Source organism: Arachis duranensis, chromosome 1 (genome assembly GCF_000817695.3).
Source record: "Arachis duranensis cultivar V14167 chromosome 1, aradu.V14167.gnm2.J7QH, whole genome shotgun sequence".
NCBI lineage: Eukaryota > Viridiplantae > Streptophyta > Magnoliopsida > Fabales > Fabaceae > Arachis > Arachis duranensis.
The window spans coordinates 88445325-88469043 of NC_029772.3; the positions used below are offsets into that span (position 1 = coordinate 88445325).

At 32.1% G+C, this 23719-nt stretch overlaps 4 protein-coding genes across 4 annotated transcripts; 2 read left to right on the forward strand and 2 right to left on the reverse strand.

Annotated features, from left to right (window-relative positions):
* The first annotated feature begins 354 nt into the window (after positions 1-354).
* Positions 355-3969, forward strand: LOC107457758 (uncharacterized). Its single transcript, XM_016075935.3, has 11 exons — positions 355-489; positions 588-643; positions 729-786; positions 871-910; positions 1639-1737; positions 1853-1884; positions 1998-2058; positions 2349-2440; positions 2516-2752; positions 2971-3096; positions 3174-3969. Exons 1-11 carry the CDS (start codon positions 451-453, stop codon positions 3726-3728), a joined length of 1395 nt encoding a protein of 464 aa, XP_015931421.1. The 5' UTR covers positions 355-450; the 3' UTR covers positions 3729-3969.
* A 10838-nt stretch (positions 3970-14807) lies between these two features.
* LOC107457723 (transcription factor MYB1-like) lies at positions 14808-16404 on the forward strand. Its single transcript, XM_016075891.3, has 3 exons — positions 14808-15113; positions 15200-15329; positions 15560-16404. Exons 1-3 carry the CDS (start codon positions 14978-14980, stop codon positions 16257-16259), a joined length of 966 nt encoding a protein of 321 aa, XP_015931377.1. The 5' UTR covers positions 14808-14977; the 3' UTR covers positions 16260-16404.
* Positions 16405-16860: 456 nt separating this feature from the next.
* Positions 16861-17930, reverse strand: LOC107457732 (stress-response A/B barrel domain-containing protein UP3). Its single transcript, XM_016075898.3, has one exon. The coding sequence runs from the start codon at positions 17752-17754 to the stop codon at positions 16951-16953; it is 804 nt and encodes a 267-aa protein (XP_015931384.1). The 5' UTR covers positions 17755-17930; the 3' UTR covers positions 16861-16950.
* Positions 17931-18038: 108 nt separating this feature from the next.
* Positions 18039-18704, reverse strand: LOC107457739 (stress-response A/B barrel domain-containing protein UP3). Its single transcript, XM_016075907.2, has one exon. It carries the CDS (start codon positions 18702-18704, stop codon positions 18039-18041), a length of 666 nt encoding a protein of 221 aa, XP_015931393.1.
* Positions 18705-23719: the final 5015 nt, after the last annotated feature.

The window sequence follows — 23719 nt, forward strand, 5'->3', positions numbered from 1 at the left end:
GTCTTATATCAATTAATTTATTCAATAACTCTATGAACGAGCTATAGCTCAGTACAGTCTTTCCATACTCACCAAGAAGTTGCGAATTCAAGTCTCACTTCTAACATTGGAAAAAAATAAAATTAGTTATTTCATAACTAAAAATAAAAATAAAATAAAATTACAAGCGTCAAATTGTTTTTTTCTTCCCTCGTTTTGGGTCTTACCGTCTTGGACTCTGAAATGATTTGGATTAAAAGTAGTTTTGTTTAAAAAAAAAAAGATTTGAAGTAGTTTGCGGCCGAGGAGCGAACCCGCCAATTTTGGGCCTATAAAACTTGGTAACTGACTGATACTGAGAGGCCGCATTCTTTGCCGTCAGGTCTCTTCTCTCTCGTGTTTTTAAATTCAAATAGTCTCTTACTCGCAGTGGCGGCTCTGCCTTAAATCATTTCTCTACTTTGCGATCTAATGGATTCAAACCGTTCAAATAATGCCCCAGGAAGGAAGGTTTGTTCCTTTCATACTCTTCAATCAATATATATATATATATACCAATGCTCCAGGAAGGAAGTTTTATTGCGAAATATGCTTCTTCATGCTTGTAGGTTAAATTCGCACCAAAAGCGCCACCTCGCCGAGCGCCAAAGAAAGAAGTTAAAGCGTATGTATTGTTTGTTTGGAGAATAATTTTTGTTATCCGGTTTAATCCGATGTCACTTTTGATTTTTTTTTTTTTGTTTCTGTAGTGAACTGGCCGAGGATCATGATGCGGAACAGGCCAAGGATTTGCTTCGGCGCTTCAACGTGTGTTATATGATTGACATTGGATTACTCGATTTTCTCTGACTTGAGATTTTCTTGTTGATATTTTCGTGATCTTTGTTTCAGGAAAGTGCCATGAATGGCAGGCACAAGGTTGAGAAAAAAGGTTTAATATGTTACTCCTCTTGATTTTGAAGTTCTTTGATCCCAGTTTCTTCAACTTTTTGTATTTTAAGCATTCATTTCCTGCTTCCATCATGTTAAGCTGTGTTTGATTGTTTTGTGCTCATCATGAAAATCGGTTCTGATTTTCTATGAATTTCTTAAGAAACTGACAGTCCACGCAATTGTTTCAATCATTTAAATTAATAATGCTGGATTTACTTATAAAATAAGCATGGAGACTAACATTGTAATCTGTACCAGAAGTTGTAGAGAGACATTTATTCATGTAGCAGAGTCAATGTTGCTACTCCTGTACTTCATTATCTTTTTATGGGATTTTGTGTTTATTCGATAGGGACCAGCAATTATAGAATATATTTGCAAGACATATGAAAAGCTACTACTAAAAATAAAAATAATCCCTTCTTAGGGGAAAATTTTCTACTTTTCATTTGAACTCAAAACAAGTTTTATCTGCTGAGATTTAGCTTTACTCTCACAAATTATTCTGTAATTCCTATGTAAGTTCCTAGCACTACAATAAATAAAATTAAAATTGAACTTGGTCAATTTGAATATTTACTATGAAGCATCTAGTTTGTCTATGTTGAGAGTGGAGATCACATATTTGATATAACGATGGCTGATATAATTTCATTTTCCCTAAAGCAGGGGTAGCATTATTCTTTTTGTTTTCTAAAACTGTATTTTTATCTTTGTGATTTGCAGTGTCAGCTTCACAGATTGCCTTTGGTTATGGAGGCGAAGCAACATCCTTCAAGCCATATCGCAATCCCAGCAGTGGCAGTGACAATTCTGCATTCAGTGGTATGCTACCACCAATGCATTTCAATTTAGTAGTTTGCTTACAAGTTTTTGTTTTGCACTTTGCTGCAAGAAACTTCCTTACATTAATCATATTTTGTTGATGCTTTAACCACAGGTGTGAGAGAGAAAGAATACAAAGAACCATGGGTAAGTGCACTGAGTGCATAAAGTTGCAGACTTATGTACTTTTTTCTTTGTTTCCTCTGTGAATGTATCTGATGTATTTGGTGGTGTAATTGTGCGTGCTTGTTGAATTACAGGACTATTACAGTAATTATCCTGTTACACTCCCATTGAGGAGGCCTTATTCAGGAAACCCAGGTACATTCCAAAAACCATGTTTGGAGAAAGAAAAGAAATTTAGTAAATTACAATTGATGGAATCTTATGTATGATTGGAATTTTTTTATATCAACAACTAGTCTGTTTAGTAAAACAATTTCTAAGAATCCCGAGGTTTTACTTAAGTTACATGCCTACATTCATATATCAACAGTATTATGAATCAACTATTCGTTGAAATATATTTTTTGCTTCCACTAGTGTCACGAATTTATTTCGCTATCACGCTGCATATCAAGAGGCTTTACCTATGCATATTGTTTTGATAGAACTCCTTGATGAAGAGGAATTTGGGGAGGCTGCAGAATCCAGAACCTTCGATGAAAATTCAACAAATCCAGCAAAGGAGCTTGGCCTTTTGGTAAGTGAACTGAAACTTATGAAATTAAATTTATTAATGATTATAGTAGTTTTCTGACGAGCAATTTGATGGTAGGAGGAAAACCCGGAGACAAGTGTGTTCTTGATCCAGTTACCAGCAGCTCTGCCAGCGATTAAAGGATCAGCTTCTTCTGGAGGCCAAGATGGCAGTGAGAGCTCTTCTAAACCTCAAGGATCCATGAAAAAAGTGAAGCCCTGTAAGTTGAATGAACTACCACCTGGCCTCATGGGCAAAATGCTTGTATACAAGAGTGGTGCTATCAAACTGAAGCTTGGCGATACACTTTATGATGTAAGTATTGCATTCCCTATATAAATTGCACGATATAATCTTGGTGTTAGTTTTTCAATTCTTTTTCTTAATTTTCAAGTATTGAATGTACTTTGATAAGGCGTCGGAAAAACTAATTTGTAAAGAAAACAAGGTCGAAGCATGGTCGAATTCCAAAGTCATGTGATATAGAGGCTCAGTGACACAATGTTACTGAATTGATTCCAAAATGGTTGCAGGTTTCCCCCGGTTCAGATTGTACATTTGCTCAAGATGTTGCTGTTATGAATACTGGTGAAAAACATTGTTGCGCAATTGGGGAGATCAGCAAGCGTGTCATTGTAACTCCAGATATAGATGACATGGTAGAAAATCTCACATTCATTCGAGTATCCGAAAGTGATCTTCAATCTCTGACGTCTTCCCCTTTGTATTTGCGCAGATTAGTGTGACTCGTTGGGTGAAGCCTCCTATTGGTAAGGTGAAGCTGAATTGTAATACAAGTCTATCCTTGGCGATGGTGGAATCCAACGAGACGGGGAAACTCGAGGCGAGGAACACAGCTGGTTTTGGGGCCGTTTTGAGAGATGACAAAGGAGCTTGGGTTAAAGGTTGTGCTGGAAATCTTCCTCCTGAGTGGTCGGTCTGTCACCGGGAGATCTTTTCCATGTGGACAGGTCTTCGTCTTGCTTGGGATTGTGGTGTGAGGGATGTTGTTTGTGAGACTGATTCGCGGGAGGCCTTCATGGCGGTGCAGCAGCACCCGGAGACGGTGCAAAGAGACTATGATGACTTGTTGATGAATATTCAGGAAATGCAGAGTAGAAGTTGGAAGGTAGAGTTTAATCTAGTGTTGAGGGAAGCTAACAATGTTGCTCATCTGCTGGCCGAGAAAGGAGCAGAGGGTAGTGAGAGTGGTGTCGGCAATTACGTGGAGTGGCTGCGGCCTTTGAATTTTGTTCTGGATGCTGTCCGTCGTGATTCTCAGGCCTCTTGAGCTTGGTGTTTAGCTTTCTTTCTATCTTTTCTTTTCTTTTCTTTTCTTTTCTGTTTTTGACACAATACAAAATGTAGATGTTGTCTATTTCTAGTTTTGTTAATTGTTTAAGCGAGCGGTGAAGCATTTATTAGTTGAACAGACTATGGGCTTGTTTGGTTTGAAAGAAGTGGAGGGAAAATAGGGAGGAGGGAAGACAAGTTGCAAATTTTAGTGTGTAATTTATGAGCAAGTTTTGGCACTTCTCTTCTTTCTTTTCTATTTCTTCTTCGTTTCTCTTGAATCATACAAAACCTACATATTTAGTATAGATTACATTTTCATGTAAAAATAATTAATAAATTAAAACTCTATATTTAAGTCATTTAATCAACTGAGTCTAACTAAGTCATTTATATCATGCGCATATTTTTCTTCGCCTTTCTATGCTATATCTTTCTTCTTCTCCTTTTTTATTATTTTTCTCTTTTGTTATCATAATCACCAACACGACTTTCTTCTTGTCATCCCTCTCTTCCTCTTTTTTTTTTCATTAGAATTTTTTCTCCTTCTTCTTTTTCCTCCTTCTCCTCCATCATTTTCATCATCATGATCATCATCATTATAGTCGTTATTATTATCGTCGTTATTGTTATCGTTATCGTCAAATTTTTACAATATTGATGACGTTGCCTTACCCAAAATTGATTTGGATGTGATTTTGTTGATAATTTAATTATTTTTGTGTGTTATTTTTAAACTTAGTTTGTGCGTCGTAATCATTAAGTAATTTTGGTGTATTTTTGAATTAATTGAGGTGCATTTGTCCTCGTTCACTTAGGTTTGGTGTAATTAGGTCATCGAATGTAATTGTAGTGATTTTGATGTCATTTAAGTCATATCAATGATATTGTCTGATCCAAAATTGATTTGGATGTATTTTTCTTCATGATTCAATATTGTTTGTGTGCTTATTTTCGAAGTGAGTTTGTGTGTTGCAATCGTTATTTAAGTAATTTCGGAATATTTCTGAGTTAATTGAGATGTATTTCGGTGATATTCTTCTGATCAATTCTGCACAATTCAAAACTCTTTCTCTTTATATTTTATTGCTTCTTTTTCATCTATTTCTTCTTCATCTTCTTATTTCATTTTCTTATAATTCTTATTTTACTCTCATAAGAAGAATAAAACCATGAAAAAGAAAAAAAAAATAAATCAAACAAAAAAGAAGAAAAAACAAGGATAAAAAATTATTCTTCTTTTCTTGTTCATCTTTTCTTTCTTATTTTACCTACTCATAATTCTTCTTATTTTACCCTCTTAACAAGAATAAAAATAAGAAAAAAATCAAATAAAGAAAAAGGAACACATAATTCTGCAAAATCACTTAATGGATTTGGATGTATTTTTGTTCATAATTCAATCTTGTTTGTACACGTTTTTTAACTGAGTTTGTGTGTCGTCATCGTTAAGTAATTTCGGAAAAAAAATTAAGAAATTTATGTATTATTGTTAAGAAATTTCGGTGTATTTTTATTCTTATAAGTTCTATATAATTTAAAACTCTTCCTCTTTTTCCTCCTCATCTTCTACTGCTTTTTTTTCTTCCTTTTCATCATCATTGTCTTTTTTTTTCTTATTCATCTGTTTCTTCTTGTTTTGCTCTCTTAACAATGATAAAAACAAAAAAATCAAACAAAGAAAAAAACACATAATACTATAAAATTACTAGAAAGAGGATGAACCTACATTCATTCAACTAAAATAAAGAAAGAAATCACGAGAAAAAGAAGAAAAAAATGCAGCATGAAAAGAAGACATTTCTGTGCTTTTGTAGCAAAATTTTGGTGTAAAAACTAAGAACTTTTTGTGTTATTATTAATAAATTTTGGTGTATTTTTATTCTGATAATTGATGAATGGATTTTTGACGGTTTAGAATTTCACTAATAAAATCTTGTTGTAAAGTATAGTCTCTAAACTAACAATAATCCTTTCATACAAAAATTTGTTTGTCACAAGTACAAACCCCTAAAATCTATAAACCGAAGTATTTAAACCTCAGGTCGTCTCTCAAAGGACTTGCAGGGTAGTGTTCTTGTTATTGGTTATGGCCTTGTTTATTTTGGGATTTTGGATGAGAAGTATGAATAGTAAATGGTAAGAAAACTTTATTAACAAAATGGTCTTGGCAAGGTTTGGTTGTCAAGGGTCTTCATCATCATCACTAGCCACAAGTATTCATCATCATCACTAGCCACAAGTATGGTAGTTGCAAGGATTAATCCCACTTAGTCATCCTTAAATCAATTAACAAAGGAAAGTCAAGTGAGTTATATCAATCCTAGTCTATAAATCCTAGCTTTCCACTAATTGGATTAATGAAGGCTAGAGTTAATGGCTATCAACTATCAATCAATTGGACACTAGTGACTCAAGAAATCCTAAGTTACCTTCTCAAGCCAAGAACATAGAATTCTACTCTAACATCCTCTCAAGCATTTCATCAAACACTTGGAGGGTAATGAAAGAAAGCATTTTTATTTGTAAGAATAAAAGGAATCAACAACTAACAATTACAAAGAATTAACAAAACAACAATCAACAACATCACAATCACATGAATTATCTCAAATTGCATTATTAAAAGAAAACAAAAGAACAAAAATATCTCAATTACAAAACCTAGAAACAAAATAAGAGAAATTACAACAAGAGGATAGGGATAGAAAGAAGAACCAAAGTGTAGCAATCATCAATTGAAGGTAGAAGTAGAAGGAGACTTGAATTAAACCTAGAACTATGAGATCCTAATCTAACCCTAATTCCTAATCCTAATTCTAGAGAGAAGAGAGAGCTTCTCTCTCTAACTCTAACTACTTCTAAAACTAAACTATGACTAATGATGACAAGTATGAAAACGTATATTGATTTCCCTTCAATCCTTGGCTTAAATAGCATCAGAAATGAGTTGGATTGGGCCCACAAGGCTTCTAAAATCGCTGGCCACGTGTTGCATTAAGTGGGTCATGTGCCACCATCGGCGCGTCCGCGTACCGTGCGCGTGCGCCCCTATGCGCGATGCAACTATGGCAAATCTTATATCGTTTTGAAGTCCTGGATGTTAGCTTTCTAACCCAACTGGAACGGCATCATTTGAACCTCTGTAGCTCAAGTTATGGTCAATTAAGTGCGAAGAGGTCAGGCTTGACAGCTTTTTGGTTCCATCATTTCTTCACGAGTTCTCCAACTTTACATGCTTTTTCTTCATTCCCTTGATCCAATCTTTGCCTCCTAAACCTTAAATCACTTAACAAACATATCAAGGCATCTAATAGAGTCAAGGTGAATTAAATTTCTCTATTTTGAGTCCTAAAAAGCATGTTTTCACTCTTAAGCACAATTAAAGGAGAATATACAAAACCATGCTATTTTATTGAATAAATGTGGGTGAAAGGTGATAAAATCTCCTAAAATCAATACAAGATAAACCCTACAAATGGGGTTTGTCAACCTCCCCACACTTAAACCAAGCATGTTCTCATGCTTAAGCCAAGAGAAAGCAAAGGGCATCAACATTTATTCAATGCAAATAAACTATATGCAACTAAATGCGAAATGGTTTTACCTACTTGGTTAAAAATAAGTCAATCTCCAAGACATATATGCACAAGTAGGGCCAAGATCATATAACGATTCATGAGTCCTACCAATTGAAGTATAAACATGAAGTTCACATAGACTTGCAAGAAGAAAGCTTATGAAAGCCGGGAATCATGGAATTGAGCATCGAACCCTCACCGGGAGTGTTTGCACTCTAGTCGCTCGGTGTTTGGGGTTGATTCTCTCAATTCTCCCCTAATCATGCTTTCCAAGATTTATTTTTCATCTAACAATCAACAATTATTCAATGCACGCATACAATTATCATGAGGTCTTTTTTTTTAGGTTGTAATGGGGCTAGGTCAAGGTAGGGTCATATATGGCTAGTGACTTAGGATTTGAATCTTTGATTAACTTAAACTTTTCCACCTAACCTATATAATGACCTATACAATTAAGTACTAATCTAACTACCCATTCCTCACTTTTTCACATACTCATGCATTTTCTATTCATTTCACAACACTTATGCATTGATTTTATTTGAACTTTATTTTGGGGCATTTTATCCCCTTTATTGCTTTTCTTTTTCTTTCTTTTTCTATATACATTTTTTCCTTTTCTTTTCTTTTTTTCTTTTTCACTTTTATCTCTTTTTCTTTTCATTTTTTTCTTTTTCTTTCAAACTATATACAAGAACATCAATGCATAAGGTCTATACATTTAATCAATACATGAGTATGTACCCAATTCCCCAATATAAAAATACAAAACACAAACACCCTTTTATCCTAACCAATGTCCCAAAGTTTTCCCACTCTTGAATGACACTCACACTCACTAGCCTAAGCCAATCAAAGATCCAAATAAAGGACATTCATTGTTTTTCGCTTTAAGGCTTGTAATGTGCTAAATTAAAGAACAAGTGGGTTAAGCGTAGGCTCAAAATCGGCTAACAAATGAGAGTAAAAGGTAAGGCTATCTGGATAAGTGAGCTAATGAAATGATGGCCTCAATCATATAAACGCATGAATACAAGGAATAATGGGACATATAGATTCAAACAAATCAAAGATTACAATCATAGAAAGAAAATAATTGCACATAAGAAGGAGAATAAGTGACTATAAGATGTAGCTACAAAACAAGGCTCAAAGCTTATTAGCTTGTGTTCTTAGCTCAAAAATTATGTTCCAAAATAAATTCTTTCAAGCAAGTTCCACAAATTTTCTTTTTCAAATTGGTAGGGTGCCCTAAAACAGTTTCTTGGAAAAGAAATCATCATCCTAACCAAGTAGTCCTAATAAGAAGATCATCACCCTAACCAAGTAGTCCTAATAAAAAAAAAGAAGTGGTAAAAATATGTACAAATTCTAACTAACATGCAACCTATCATGCAATGCAACGACTAACTAACATTGGTGTTGAAAAGAAAATTTTTACCCATGGAGATTGGTCGAACAACCTCCCCACACTTGAAGATTGCACCGTCCTCGGTGCATGCAAAGAAGAGCAAGGTGGATGGGTGTTACAATTGATGGGCTCCTTCAAAAGGTTGTGCGGATGACTTGTTTGTTGCCCCATTTAGAAATTTTTCCTTTCTTCCTTCTTGGTGGCCAACCTAGAAGGAAAGAAAAGGAAAGAAAATTAAGCCTATAACAAAGATATCAAGGCAAATAGAACATAGGCTGGGCTAATGCCAAATAAGAGTATGATTCCCTACTATATGGTAGCTACAACATGTGAGTGAGAAATCAATATAAGCAAAAGGCATATCAACTGATACTTGATGCAAGAGTAAAGTTAAAGCATGGAGAGTATATTGAGCATCAAGATCAAATAAGAATTGACACAAACAAGATTAGTGATACGCATGAAAGCATTTAATTCTATCCTAACTCAATGATGAAGCGGTACAAGAAAAAAACAAAGGGTAATGAATTAGGAAGGATTAAAGCACTAATCTTGTGTGTTGACAAATATTACAATTAATGTAACAAGTCATGAAGCACCAAAACAAATGCAAGAAATTCTCAACAATTGAGTGAGAGAATTCAACACCATTATTAAAATGAGAAATTTAGAAAATAAAATGAGAACAAATTATAGAAACAAAATTAAAATGCAAAGAATAAAAGTATGCAAATGTAATAGACAAAGGGAAATGGAAGAAGAGAAAAAATTTTTTTTATATATTTTTAATAATTTCTGCATAATTTAAAATTCTTCCGCTTCTCCTCTCCTCATCTTCTTCTTCTTATTTTATTTTTTCATAATTCTTTTTGTTTACTATCTAAAGAGGAATAAAAAAAACCAATGCTATAAAATTACCAAGAAGAAAAAGAGAAAAAGAAAAAATACAACAATTAAAGAATGACGATTAAAAAAAAACAAACAAAAAAAAGAAAGAACATGATGAAGAAGAAAAAAGAATGCAAAAAAAAGAAAAACGCAAAAAAAATGATATATTTGCGTTAATAAAACACGCATGTGTATATATTTAACTAAATCATATAATGATTCGTAATATTCTTACACGAAGATGTTATCATTAAAATAGTCAACTACGACCGATACTCAAGCACAAAACTCATAGTAATTAACGATTTTGTAACAAAATTAATTTTTTTAACAATAAAAATTAGTGAATGTATATTTGTTTTCTTTAATATTAAATAATTTGCTTCTTAATAAATAAGAATATAATTTAGCTTTTATTTCTTAAAATTCTAAAACAAAGTAATCTTTTTGCTATATTATTTTTTAGGAAAATAAAATTATTTAACAAGTATTAGATCTAAATATTAAATACTCTACCGATGCAGGTAGGGTAGAGATAAAAGAAGTGAGAGTTAAATTCACAACTTTCTTCATGTGATGACTTGTAATAAGTGAACAACCACTAAACTAATTAGTTAATTTAGTAATCTAAAGCATTAGTTTTTTATTTTTTATTTTATTAATATGTATGAAATTTGGAATGATTGGATTTTATATTTGTTTTGAAAAAAATTGATATTTCAACAGGTAGGATAGAATAGGGTAGGATTTAAAACTTTAGGGTGCGGGTATGATTCAGGTTGAGAGATTCTCAACCCGCAGATAGAGTAGAATAGAGTTTTAATGAAATTTCAATTCGCAAGTACCTTACCCTATCCATTGCCAACTCTAATTTATAATTTAGTTCTCATATCTTTTTCAATTTGTTTCTTTATTTGTGTTTTCCTTAATTTTCACAGTTGGCACTATTTTTCCTAGAATAATTTCTATATAGTTTGTCATATTTTTAGGTGTTTCACCACGTTTATTATAAAAAAATTTAGAGCCATTTAAATAAAAATGTCAAAAACATCTTTTTTTTAAAAAGTTAACATTTAACACATATAATCAATTAAATTATCTTATTTTTATTAAAATTAGACTCAATAAATCAATTTAGCCAAAAAATTAATAAATTAAATTTTGAACCAATCTAAAAAAAATGACTACAATATCTCTAACTAAAATACTCCTATTATATATATAAAAGAGTATTTTAGTTATTTTTTTTAATAAAGATATTGTAATCATTTTTATAATATTTATTTAAATTGATTCAAAATTCATTATTTTTTGGTCAAATTAATTTATTTGACCTAATTTTGACAAAAATAATACGATTTAATTTAATTATTAAAAAATATTTTTTTAAAAAAATATTTTAAACATCTTAACCAAGTGGCTCTAAAAAATTATGAGGCAAAAGAGCAGCCAAGAAATTAAACTGCAATTAAAACTACTAAAGGAGGACAGTGGTTGGAGAAGAAACAATTAAGATAGGATTTGAAAGAGAAATGGTAGTTCTACTAAAACGTTTTCACTTCAATATTATTATCTTTATTTTTTAAGAGAAACCAACTTTTAAAAGTTAAAACTTTATTTTTCTAACAACTATAAGGATGGTAACAGGACAGGTAAAGATAAACTTTTGTCTTGTTCAATTCTGTTTCATCTTATAATTATTTGCATAGAATTTATTTTGTCTTTATCCGTTTTTATAATTATTAAAATTTAATAAATAAAATAAATTTTTAAAATTTATATATATAATCACATATATAACATAAATTAAAATAAAAATTTAAATATAATATAATATTATTAATTATTTTACTAATTATTTTACATATATTATATATATCATATATTAAAATTAAATAATATATTAAATATATATTGGGCTGGCTAGAGCGAGTATTACTTAAACTCAACCTTACTTGTTCGTCTAAGACTTTGTTCCGTTAAAAATCTATTTTGCATTGGAACAGATAATTATTTATCTCGAACGAGTAAGAAAAGGATGGGTATTTGCGAATTTGGATTATGTTGTCATTTCTAAATAATTATTATTTTGAGTTCTCTCTAATTTCTATAAAAAAAATATACCCATTTCACTTCAATTACTTCTTAATTAATTACCTACTATATCAATCTAGCTAATTGTAATATGGCTATTGATAATTTCTCTCTTTCATTCCGTCACGACAAGCTATCTATAATTCTATATACAATCTGCTACTATTATTATTTTCACTTAGCTTGTAACAATCAAGTGCCTCAAAAAGACCAAAAGTCAATATCCAACAAAATAATTATTTTTTAGTTATTACATTTGTTGACTTATCACCTTTAATTATTAGGTGGCACACTGACACTTAACATAGAGACGATCATTTCTTAATTACCTAATATATTTTGTTTTTGGGCAATGATATATAGCTACAAATATGTATTCTATTGATTTTGTTGCTTCCTTCTTTTTTTGCCATTAAATTTTTAGTCAGCATTATTTATTTATACTATTAAGGTGTAATGTTATAAAAATTGAAATAGATTAAAAAATTGTATTAACTACCAAATACCTATTTTAGTATCATTCTAACCGTACGAGCAGCCTTGTATCTCAACGTCAATAATCATGTGTAATCATGGCATTATCTCTCTTCTTAAAATCAATACCAAATTACCAATCAACTATACGAGAAAGTCTAAACATGATACCATGACTAAGACAACGACTATATATCAGTGCGATAATATTAGGAAGAAAAAAAAAATTAAAATTTGTTTTATTTAATATTTTTAATTATTACGATAATTAATAAATGTTAAATAAGATAAATTTTGGCTGTTTTTTGTTAATATTTTTTGTTACCAAATATTTTCGATATAAAAAATACTTGAAAATTGATTTTTGGAAATGAACTAACCATCTAACTTTCATGCCCCCCGAAGATTGTAAGTTGAGTTTACAAGCAACCGTAAATTTCTAGCTTAGCCTATATATAGTGCATAAGAAAAGTTTAAAAATACGGAAGAAAATAATAAATATTCAAATGAAATATAAAGGCTAAAATATATTCGTGGTATTTTCAAAAGTTTTCAATAGTAGCTAGGATTAATTTTCAATTGAGAATTTGAGATATTCACCGCATTGCTAGACAATAACCTTATACATTATGCCATGCAAAACCACAACAAAATATATATTTGTTGGTGACAAGGTATTTAATTATGAGAAATAATATTTTTATTAATTATTTTTAATACAAAACTTAAAAAATATATATATAAGAGATGTATTTACAAAAATAATGTTTGTAGTATTTCTGTTTAATTACTACTTAGCAAGACATCATGACAATAATCATGTTTAAGGCACATAAAGCTCTTATATTATAAGTGTAGGCAGCAAATTAAAAAGAATAATGACTAATGAAGAAAGACATTGTTAAGTTAGGAATACGCAACTCATAGTTGCTTTGTATGCATATCTATCGCATCAGTTAGTTGATGATGAGGTGGGTTTAGTGGGATTTGGCATATCATATCATGTTTCAGAATTGACACATTCATATCAACCTATCAGACCGGATGGGATGTAATAAAATTGATAACTGACAACTGCTATAACACACTATGCATTTGAGAGAAGTTTCTTTTTAGTGCAAAATTAAAATAATGAATGCTATGGTATGTATTACATTATACTCAAATTACTAAAAAATATAAATAAATAATATTTAATTAATTCTAAATAAATTATTTTTTAGTTTAAATATTTTATTTTTTATTTTAAAAAATAAATTAAATAATTTAAACACCACAACAGAAACACTATGAAATTCACCCATTAAAATTATAGGAGAATGAATTCTAAGAAATTTTAGGAAGTGACATTTCATAATATTTTTAACTTGCTTAGCTTAATGATTTTGGTACGAAACTCGTTTGTTCCAATAAGACACCAATAATGAAGTAGCTAGAGTGCTCCTTCTTTCACCAACCCTAATTGGTTAATTTACCATTTGTGTATCATGTGTACTGAATTTTATGCAACTATTCAGCATTGTTCTTTTAGAATACTATCACAGCTGCGACAATATATATTAGAGGAAAGTAACAATTATATTTTCAAGGATTTCGATCTACCTCAGATTAATTAGTTCTTAAGAAAAAAAAGTATTAATTAGATCTTCTATAATAGCAAACTGTACACATGTATTTTCTTTTGTTAATAGATAATGTGAAACGAAATTGAGTTGTTCATGTATTTTATTATTTACATATGATGTATGTCTTGTTGCTATACGAGTATGAAAATGATATAGTTTTAGATAATAAAACATTCATTATTTTTTGAATTTCTATATAATATTTATTAATTGTTCTCAGTTTATCACGAATCCTATTAAAATAGATGAAATTTTACTCCAAAAGTTATTATCTACATAATTATCTTTCATAAATAAACATGTCACATTAATTAACGCTATATATAAATATTACCGTTAAATTTTACATGATAAATTAATAGAATGGCATAATATATCCACTGTACTATCGTAAAGACTCAAATTAATATTTTTTTTAAGAACTAATTAGTTTGAAGTCAAAAACTTCAAGAGCATCATTATTACCTTACTCTATATGTATTAATATATAAGTTTCGTAACCAACAAAGTCTCGAGATTTTTTTTTAATCTCAATACCACTGAAGATTCAATCAAATGATAATACACTTATCTCAAAATAATAAGAAAACCATCACATTTAAAAAAAAAATAACATCTTAATAACGGCATGTTCAAAACAAAAAAGGTAGATACTCATATGAAAAAGTTTTTGGATAAAAATAATAGTTAAAATATAACAAACAATTCAGTTAAATATCTAAAATTCTCTAACAGTTTTTAATTATAATTTTTTTATGAAAATATTTTCACGTGAAAAGTTATGGATTAAAAAATATATTTTGATGATATCTAAAATTGTATGAATAAACAAAATTACTCAACACATGCAACTAATGTTTATTCAGTTATAGTTACGAAATTAAGAATTTATTTAAAAAAGTTGAAAATAATAGTAAAAATGATTAGAGGCGAAGTAGTAGTAGAGTGATGTTATAGTCTATACATAGATGCTAATTAAATAGTGAGGACCATGTCTTGAATGCTTTGCAAATTGAAATGATAAAGAAGAGGGGACCAGAGTTTGTGAATGGAGTAATTAATAGTAGCTTATAAGTAATTTGATGGAGGCAAACGCTAGTGTCCTCAAATTAAATAAAGTAATCGCAGCAGAGAGATTAGTATAGTAATTAAGTGCATCAAAGCTTCTAAGATGGGGAGAAGCCCTTGTTGCTCAAAAGATGAGGACTTGAAAAGAGGTGCTTGGACTGCTGATGAAGACAAAATCCTCATAGACTACATTAGGGTCCATGGCCATGGAAGATGGAGAAACCTCCCCCAAAAAGCAGGTACTTAATTAGTTACTACATAGTACATACTTCATTATTATTGTCAATGTTTTTATAATTTTGTGAATGTTGGTTGACACAAACAGGTTTAAAAAGATGTGGCAAAAGTTGTAGACTGCGATGGTTGAACTATCTAAGACCAGACATCAAAAGAGGCAATATATCCTCTGATGAAGAAGAACTCATCATCAGACTTCACAACCTCCTGGGAAATAGGTACCTACCTTATTAGCTTATTAATTTCTCGAATAATACTACACATCTAAGTCTTTTTGTTAACCAAGTCCAATTAAGTTGGTCTAACATAACAAAAATCAGTTATGACTAGCATTACTTATTATTTAACTTGGTTGGATTTAGTTCATAAAAAGATTTGGATGTGTAGCATTACTCTAATTTCTCTCCCCATCACCATTAATCACTATTATATATAACTTCATTCATAGGTGGTCTCTAATAGCTGGGAGGCTTCCGGGGAGAACAGACAATGAGATCAAGAACTATTGGAACACCAACTTGAGTAAGAGGATGAAAGATAACAAGGATCACAACAAAGAAACAACCACCTCTTCTTCGAATCCAAAACACCCTCAAACAGAACCAACCCCACCTTTTAAGATTGACTTCCCTGTAATCCGAACAAAGGCTACAAAGTGCTCAAAGCCATTACTCATAAATAACAATGCACGACAATCAACACCGGTACCTTTGCTTCTGGATGCTTCTGCTGCTGCTGCTGCTGATTCTGAAGCCAACAACAATAAGAATATCGTTTCATCAATAGCAAGTAACCACAAAGAAGTACTCTCAAAGAACTACAATAGTAATGATGAGTTTTTGCCCTTCTTCAATGAAGATGATGACAAAGAAATACTCTCAAATACAGATTTGCTAATAGACGATTATTGTAATCTTACCGATGCTGATGGCGGCTTAAATGATCTTATCAATTCTGATGTCTCTGATCTCTGCTACGAGCTATTATTATCGCCTTATTCGGACCAACCCACCACCATCTTCTCCGATGACATCCTCAATCAATGGACACATGGCTATTTCGATGATGCTGATGATCACATTAATCATGATGATGACTCAATCATTGACCGTCATTGTCACCAGTCAAATGCCAAGGAGATAGAATAACGGCAATGCCTCTGCGAAGAATTGTTATTCACATTCCCATGTTTTAAGCAAGAAAAATTAGGTGATATATTTACTACCCTTTCTCTCTTTTAAACCCTCCTCTCACTATTTGTATACATTGTTTTTCTTTGAATGTACTTCCAAACAATATTTAGGTTTCATTCACAACTATCATGTCATATATATATTTGGTAGGATGAGATAATTAGCGAATCTGCCATTTGAATGAAAATGGTACAACATATATCACATGGTTGGGATAGCAACATATCACCAATCAGTAGATACCATAACATGAAAGGTCAAGCTGTTGCTGCAGATACAACTAAGAATTTCTCCTGTACCTAGTACCTGCATTTATACCACTAATTTAAGCTTTAAGTTTAAAATTGTTTTAAAATATTTAAGACCTTAACTTGCTCAAATCTGATTTGCAGATTTTCTCCCTCAAGGCCTCAACTTTGTTCCAAATATTCAATTTTGAACTCTAAAGTTTGCTAAATGTGTGTTAGTTTTCATGCAAACTACTTTCTATATAAATTAAAGAAACTTGATGTAGATCAGAAAAAGCATGATCATGATTTGCAGCCAGAACAATTGGTTTACTCCTCCAAATACATGCATAATAATTTATTAAATGAGCACATAGAAACTCAAGGACATTGATCAAACAGTTGGAGTGCATGTTCAATCAAAGGCTAGCAGATTGAGTAGGTGGAACAACATAATCAACCACCACCACACTCTCTATGTGATCCCTAACCTTATCCTTCTCAGCATTCACCACATCCTCATTTGAAACCACCGCCTCCAGTTCCTCCACCCCCGGAAAAACCCCCAGGGACGCAATCGAGTAACCCTTCGCCCTCGCCGGCGAGAAATTCTCACCGACACTCAGCTGACTGATCTGCTTGAATCTCTCCGTCATGCCTCCGATAACCCCCAAGATCTCGTCCTTGGAGTGATCACCGGCGTTCTCCTTAAGCTTCAGGAAGCTCACGCGGATGGCCGATCCCGGCGGCGTGAGTAGGTGGTCGGCGGGGAGGGCAGGGGAGACCCAATCGACGGCCATGATGTCATCGATGATGGGAAGGACATTTCCCTTGACGACACTGACGTGGCTAGGGTGGGCGGAGTAGGCGTCGAGGTCCTGCTTTGTGGCGTAGCGGCTGTGGAGCATGTGAGTGAAGGTTAGGGTGGAGGAGCGGCTGCGGAGGACGGGGCCCACCGTGAGATGTAGTACCTGGTCGAGGGAGAGGAGGGAGCTGAGACCGTTGACCATCGCAGAGACCTTGGAAGGCTCAGTGTCATCTTTGACCTTGAAGAGCACGATGTGCTCCACCACTGACTGGGTTGGTGTTGATGATGACGTCATCTTGATTGAGGGTCTAGATGCTGATGCAGATGAGTAGGAGTGTGGTTTTAGATGCTGACGGAGAAGGTGTTTGGAGGATGAGAAAGCCGGCACTGACAGATGAGTTCTGACACCCAGCATTTTACAGCTTAGCGTAATTGCAACCGGGTGATTTCTCCACCTTTTTATTTCCAACCACACCTTAGGCCCATGGAATATTTCATGGGCTCATGGAATCCCTGTAAATCCGGTGTAATATATTGGGCCCCAGCCCATGCCCATAAAACAGCCCTAGCAACCAGATAGTGCAAAAGTAGTTGCAGAGGCTAAGAAGGCAATTACTACTTCCTAATAAGACTGAAACCTTGTCCAAGTTTATTCATTAAGTTTAATATTAAAATATTATTACAGCAAGCACCAATACACTAATTAGAAGCTGTGAGTGAAGGTACCACAAAATCAACAACCATAACGCACTCAAGATAGTCCTTAATCTTATGATTCTTGTGTATATCTACATGAGAATCCGCAGCCTCCAATTCCTTCAAGCCAGGAAAAACCACAAGCGAGGCCATGGAGAATCCTTTGGCTCTGCCAGGAGAAAAATTGTCCCCGCAAGTCACCTGAACAGCGCCTTTGGTTTTCAGCTCCTCTTGAATTTCCATTACTGCCCTCAGAATCTCATCAACACGATCTTCAAAACCCTCCTTCAACTTGAACAACGTGACCTGAATGGCCGATCCCGGTGCCAGAATTACCGATTCACCCCGGAGGTTTTCATTGGCGACCCAATCAAAAGCCATGATGTCTTGGCACAAGGGGGCGTTGACCTTGACGACTGCCACGTGGCTGGGGTGCACCGTGTATTCCTCAAGGTCGTGCTTGGAGTTGTAGCGGGCGTGGAGGATGTGAGTGAAGTTCAAGGAAGCTTGTGTGGATCGGAAGCTTAAGAGTGGGGCCATGGTGAGGTGAAGGGTCTGATCGAGGGAGTTCAGGGAGTTGATTCGGTTGACCATGGCGTCCACCTCCGAAGGGGCAACATCGTCCTTCACCTTGAACAACACCACATGCTCGATTATATTGTTTGACATCGTTGCTGTATCAGCCTGTGAGATTGGTTGATCGCTTGATCCTGAATCCTTATCACTATATAAACGTCTACGTTTTCTTCACTTACTCATATTTTGTGGTTGTGGTTGTGGGTTATAATAATTTACATGGAGGCCACTCTGATAAACACGTCAAAAACGTCTTTGTTTTAAAGATGGTACGCATGTCACATTGTTATTGGACGAAATATTAAATTATCAAAATGACAAATATATCCTTAACTTTTATTTTACTGACATTTAAATTTATAAAAATATAAAATTACAATTAAGTCTTTTTTTTTGGTAATACAATTAAGTACTTCAAAAAAAATCCTAAATTCTTGGTAGTCCAAACCTAAGTCAAGACAAACCCAATTTCAATGGCTCACCAATTTCTCAATATAACCCCAAAAAACCCCTAGCCACAGCAATTAGCATCTCCTTCGTCTCCTTCGTCTCATCTCTCTGCTCACTATCGCGATCTCAAGCTTTCTCCCTCTCTCGTCTTGGGTCTCGCACTCAAGGATTTCGTCGCTCTCCGTGTCGCCAGTCTTCACCATCTCGCACTCAGTCGCAGTCGCACGCCTTCCCTGAGCTCGTTGTCGCCGGCAGCAGAAGCACCCAGACCCGGGACTGGTCGTCGTCGTCGTCACTCCATGGCCCCTCACCGTCTCGGACTTAGCCGTGCGCCTTCTCGCGCTTGTCGTTTCCCGCGGCAAAAGTAGCCGGTCCCAAGGTTGGTCGTCGTTGTCGTATTCATACTTTGAATCTCGCCGTCAGCTTCCTCCCCGTCCTCAGATTCCTTCGCCCAACCAGAAGCTGGTCCCCGATTTGGTGATTTCCAATAAATTCTTTTGGTCTTTTTTTTTCAGTTTTGTTGCCCTAATTCATCACTGCATTTGAATTTGTTGCTGAAAATATAATTGAACTAGTTTTTATTTTTGCTGAAAATCATCATTGTCGTGAATTTGTTAGTATTTATTACCACCGAACCTTGAATAATTTGTTGAGCTAGTTTCTTTGTTGCTTAAAATCATCACTAAGATGAATTTTGTACTGAATTTGTTGCTATCATGCTCAAATAATTACTCACTTAGCTAAATGTTTTTGTTGCTGGAAATGTGAGTTGAATATATTAGTGATTGCACCTTGAATTTGTTGTTGTCTTGCTAAATAATCACTTAGTGCATGAAAACGAATGTTAAAGGGAGATCGCTGCTAGAAATTAATATTTCTCCTTTTTTTGATGATTTACTGTGTAATATCATGCTTAGTTATGCTTAGAGCAGGACAGATCTGCATGGTTGTTCATTTTTTTCGATGATTTGCTATTTGTTACATGTCTTTGGTTGCTACAAACATGAGCTAAATACATATGATTCATTGGTTAAAACATTTTCTTATTTTTTCTAAGCTTCCTCTAGTCTTTAAGGCGATTGTTTACACTTTTTTAGTCTATATTTTATCCCATTGATGCACGTCTCCCCTGGTGTTTATTGTTTGCTTTTGACATGTGTTCTAAGACTGAGTTTTGACCTTCATCTTAAACAGAGATCCTGCAAATGTCTATTAGTTTTTAACCTGATTGCTTATAATTCTTAGCATGATATACCTCTCAAATGTCAAATCTATAAGCTGCTGTTCTGTTGCACAAGGTTTGTTGTAGTTTTTTTGTACAACTTTTGGTAGGACTTAATAGTCTTTTCTTGGTCATGTAGGACTAATACTATAATGGTCTGAGGTTCTGTAGGTAGTTCTTATCAAATTCCTTATATATAATAACACAAACTATGGTCAGTTAGATGAAAATCAAGACTTAGAACTATTTAAGTAGCTATATAATATAGTCACTTCAAACTAATTGTTCATTGAACTGAATGTGGAATCCAATTGTTAATAATTTCTGTCTTTACCAAGTTTCAATTAATTTATGGTATCTATATGCTTGTTGAACTATCGACATCTCCAATTCAGTCAATTAATTTATGGTACCTATATGTAAAGGGAATTCAATTCAGTCAATTATAAGATTTCAAGTGTGATTAAACAAAAAGGTGTACGGTGTATTGACGATTACTCAAGAATCGCGTTTAGAAAAAAATAGGAGCGCTTACAAAATTAGAGATTGCTTTATTTTACACGAAAGTAAAAGTGTAAAATTCAAAACTAAAATACAACTAGTTCTCATAATAACTGGAAATTACCTGAAAATTACAGAGCAATCGCATCAATTTTAAATATTTTTGTTGTTACCTAACTAGATGTACATTCGAACAATACAAAAACCTAGTAGTTATTTATTTTTATAGGAAACTTATTAATACAATGACCAATATCCGACTACACAGTGAAAATTTTTATTTTAATGTAAGTATAAGACTTTTTAAAATTAAAAAAAAAATTTATTAATGCAATAATGAAAAATTAAAAATAAAATCATATCATATCTAACACATTAGAAAACAAAATATCGGTACAACTATATCACAATTGTCTTTTATTCCTGTTAGAATGAAAACCACTTTAAGTGGCCCCGAATCTTTTATGGCATAACTATGACGTTCCATCATGATGAACGAAATGGCCACACACAGTTTCAGTATAATTTTTATTGATCCTCTAAGATAATTTAAATCTATACATTTATTATATATTATCCAAAATATTGTATAACTATGTTTCAATTTAATTATGTGCCTAGCACAACTAGCAAAATTCAACTGCAACTTGAAGAGAGGATGCAAGTGAGGAGAGCAAAAAATGGGATCTATGAGGTTGATGAAAAAGAAAAGAAAGCCATAGACATAGCATTGATTAGTATATATTCAGAGTAATTTAATATTACATAAGATCAATTAAATTCTATGAATCCATAGGAGATGATTTCATGTGACTTTGCTAAATTCAATTGGATCAGTTAGACTAGTTATAATATCTTTAAATTTAACATTTTATATGAAAAATATTTTAGTTTAATAATTTAAACCAATCAAACCTTTTCATTAAACAAAAAAATCAGTCATTTTTAATATAAGAATCCTTTTCTTATCTAATGATTTTGTTAGTGTATATATCAATTTTGTGTTGTTTTACTTAAATCATGGATTATTAATTGAGAACCTTAATTACTTTTTTTTCTTTGAATGATGATCAATCTTTAAGAATGAAATCACATAGTTTTTATGTCAAATTTTCCTTTTCTTTTTCTAATGATATAATCAATTTTAACTATATATGAAATGCAAGATATATATAACTTTTCTTTATAAAAATGACCAATATCCGAGTACAAGTGAAAATTTTTATTCCGACTACAAGTGAAAATTTTTATTTTAATGTAAGTATAAAATTTTTTAAGATTAAAAAAAATTATTGATTAATGCAATAATGAAGATCTAAGAATAAAATCATATCATATCTAATACATTAGGAAACAAAATATCCGTATAACTATGTAAATTACATTAATCACGAGATTTTGAAGCATGAATAAAATTTAAAATATTATTCTATTCTCAAAATTCGATCTAAATATTATGTTTAATAACTTAATTCACTTAAATAGAGTATATTCATTAGAATTATTTTTGTAACAATAGCTAATGAAAATAAATTTATTCAGGATCAAGTTTAAAATAAAATAATAGCAATTAATGTGAATTTAAATATTTAATCAAGTATTAAAATAAAATAATGATAAACTATTGTTGTATTAATATAGTGACATCATGAATTTGATTTGTTTATAGATTTATAATTGAGTCAAGGAAGAACGATAGCCAACTCGAACTTACTTCGTTAACAGTTTGATAAGTTAAAGTGATGATGTTGATGGCTGATTTTGACTTTAATTTGAACTTATATATTAATGTGAATTTAATATGGTACTGAAAGAAAATTAAGATTTTTTTATGACATAAAAGATAGCCAAAGTAAGAAAAAGAGAAAACAAAAATTTTAGTATTTAGGACGAAGACTGAGAGAGTGAGACTTGGTATCATGTTTGTTAGTTCAGAAACTAGTACTAAAATTTTAGTATCTGTTTCCAAAATTTTAGAAGTACCTCCAAAAAGTGGGGACAGGAGACTGAAATTTGGTGGGACGAAGACTGAAACTTTAATAACATTATACACCTAAAATATCATCATTTCAATTAATTAATTTCAAGTTTACTCTGTGTACAAATTAAATTAAAATTTTATTCTTATTTTATATAATCTCTGTCTTCCACTTTACACCAAATACAATACTGAGACTTATTTCAATCTCGGTCTTTCAGTTTCTGCCTCTCAATCTCAGTCTCTCAGTCTCTGTCGCTCTTTCAAACCCTATCTAACATAAGCGCTGACGAAAACAATGGTGAATATTATCTTATCCACACTGTCATCGCATCGGATAAGATCCACACTCTAAAAGGATCGGTGTAATTGTAGGATGCGATAAATTTTTTGTTCGTCTAGGATGGATACCAATCTAGAGAGACTATTTTATCAATACTCTAAAAATATATTTGTCTCTTGAATATGATAGAAAAATAAAAAAAAGGTTTAAAAGAAAGAAATAAATAAAAAATAACCTAAAAATATTGAATTTTTACAAAAAAAGATTAATATATATAAAAAAATAAAAATAAAAATGATAATTAAAAATATGAGATTTTGTTAATTGTTATTATTATATTCTTTTTAAAAAAAGTAATAGTTTTGGGTTTGATTTCTATAATTATGATTTTTACTTGTTAGCATTTTTTACATTATACCTTAATGATATCAATATACGTTCAAAGTATAACTATTCAGGATTTTTATTTCTCTACTGTACGACTGAAGTTAGAATTTTTGTCCATTTGTATCACTGGATTCAAAAATTATGTAAAATTCAATTTAAAAAAATACGATAAAAAACTATCAGAAATATTTAATTATCAAAAAATTTTAATATAAAAATTATTAAGTGAGAATAATTTTTATAATATTTATAAAAATTAATTTTTTAAAATTTCGAATGTATATGTA

What these genes read in the sequence shown, in the direction of transcription:
- LOC107457732 (XM_016075898.3), bottom strand. Translation starts at nt 17,754, where the DNA reads ATGCTGGGTGTCAGAACTCATCTGTCAGTGCCGGCTTTCTCATCCTCC.
- LOC107457723 (XM_016075891.3), top strand. Translation starts at nt 14,978, where the DNA reads ATGGGGAGAAGCCCTTGTTGCTCAAAAGATGAGGACTTGAAAAGAGGT. An exon ending in AAACCTCCCCCAAAAAGCAG is followed by an intron (nt 15,114 to 15,199) that starts GTACTTAATTAG and finishes TGACACAAACAG; the next exon opens with GTTTAAAAAGATGTGGCAAA. An exon ending in CACAACCTCCTGGGAAATAG is followed by an intron (nt 15,330 to 15,559) that starts GTACCTACCTTA and finishes CTTCATTCATAG; the next exon opens with GTGGTCTCTAATAGCTGGGA.
- LOC107457758 (XM_016075935.3), top strand. Translation starts at nt 451, where the DNA reads ATGGATTCAAACCGTTCAAATAATGCCCCAGGAAGGAAG. An exon ending in ATAATGCCCCAGGAAGGAAG is followed by an intron (nt 490 to 587) that starts GTTTGTTCCTTT and finishes TCATGCTTGTAG; the next exon opens with GTTAAATTCGCACCAAAAGC. An exon ending in GCCTTATTCAGGAAACCCAG is followed by an intron (nt 2,059 to 2,348) that starts GTACATTCCAAA and finishes TTGTTTTGATAG; the next exon opens with AACTCCTTGATGAAGAGGAA.
- LOC107457739 (XM_016075907.2), bottom strand. Translation starts at nt 18,704, where the DNA reads ATGTCAAACAATATAATCGAGCATGTGGTGTTGTTCAAGGTGAAGGAC.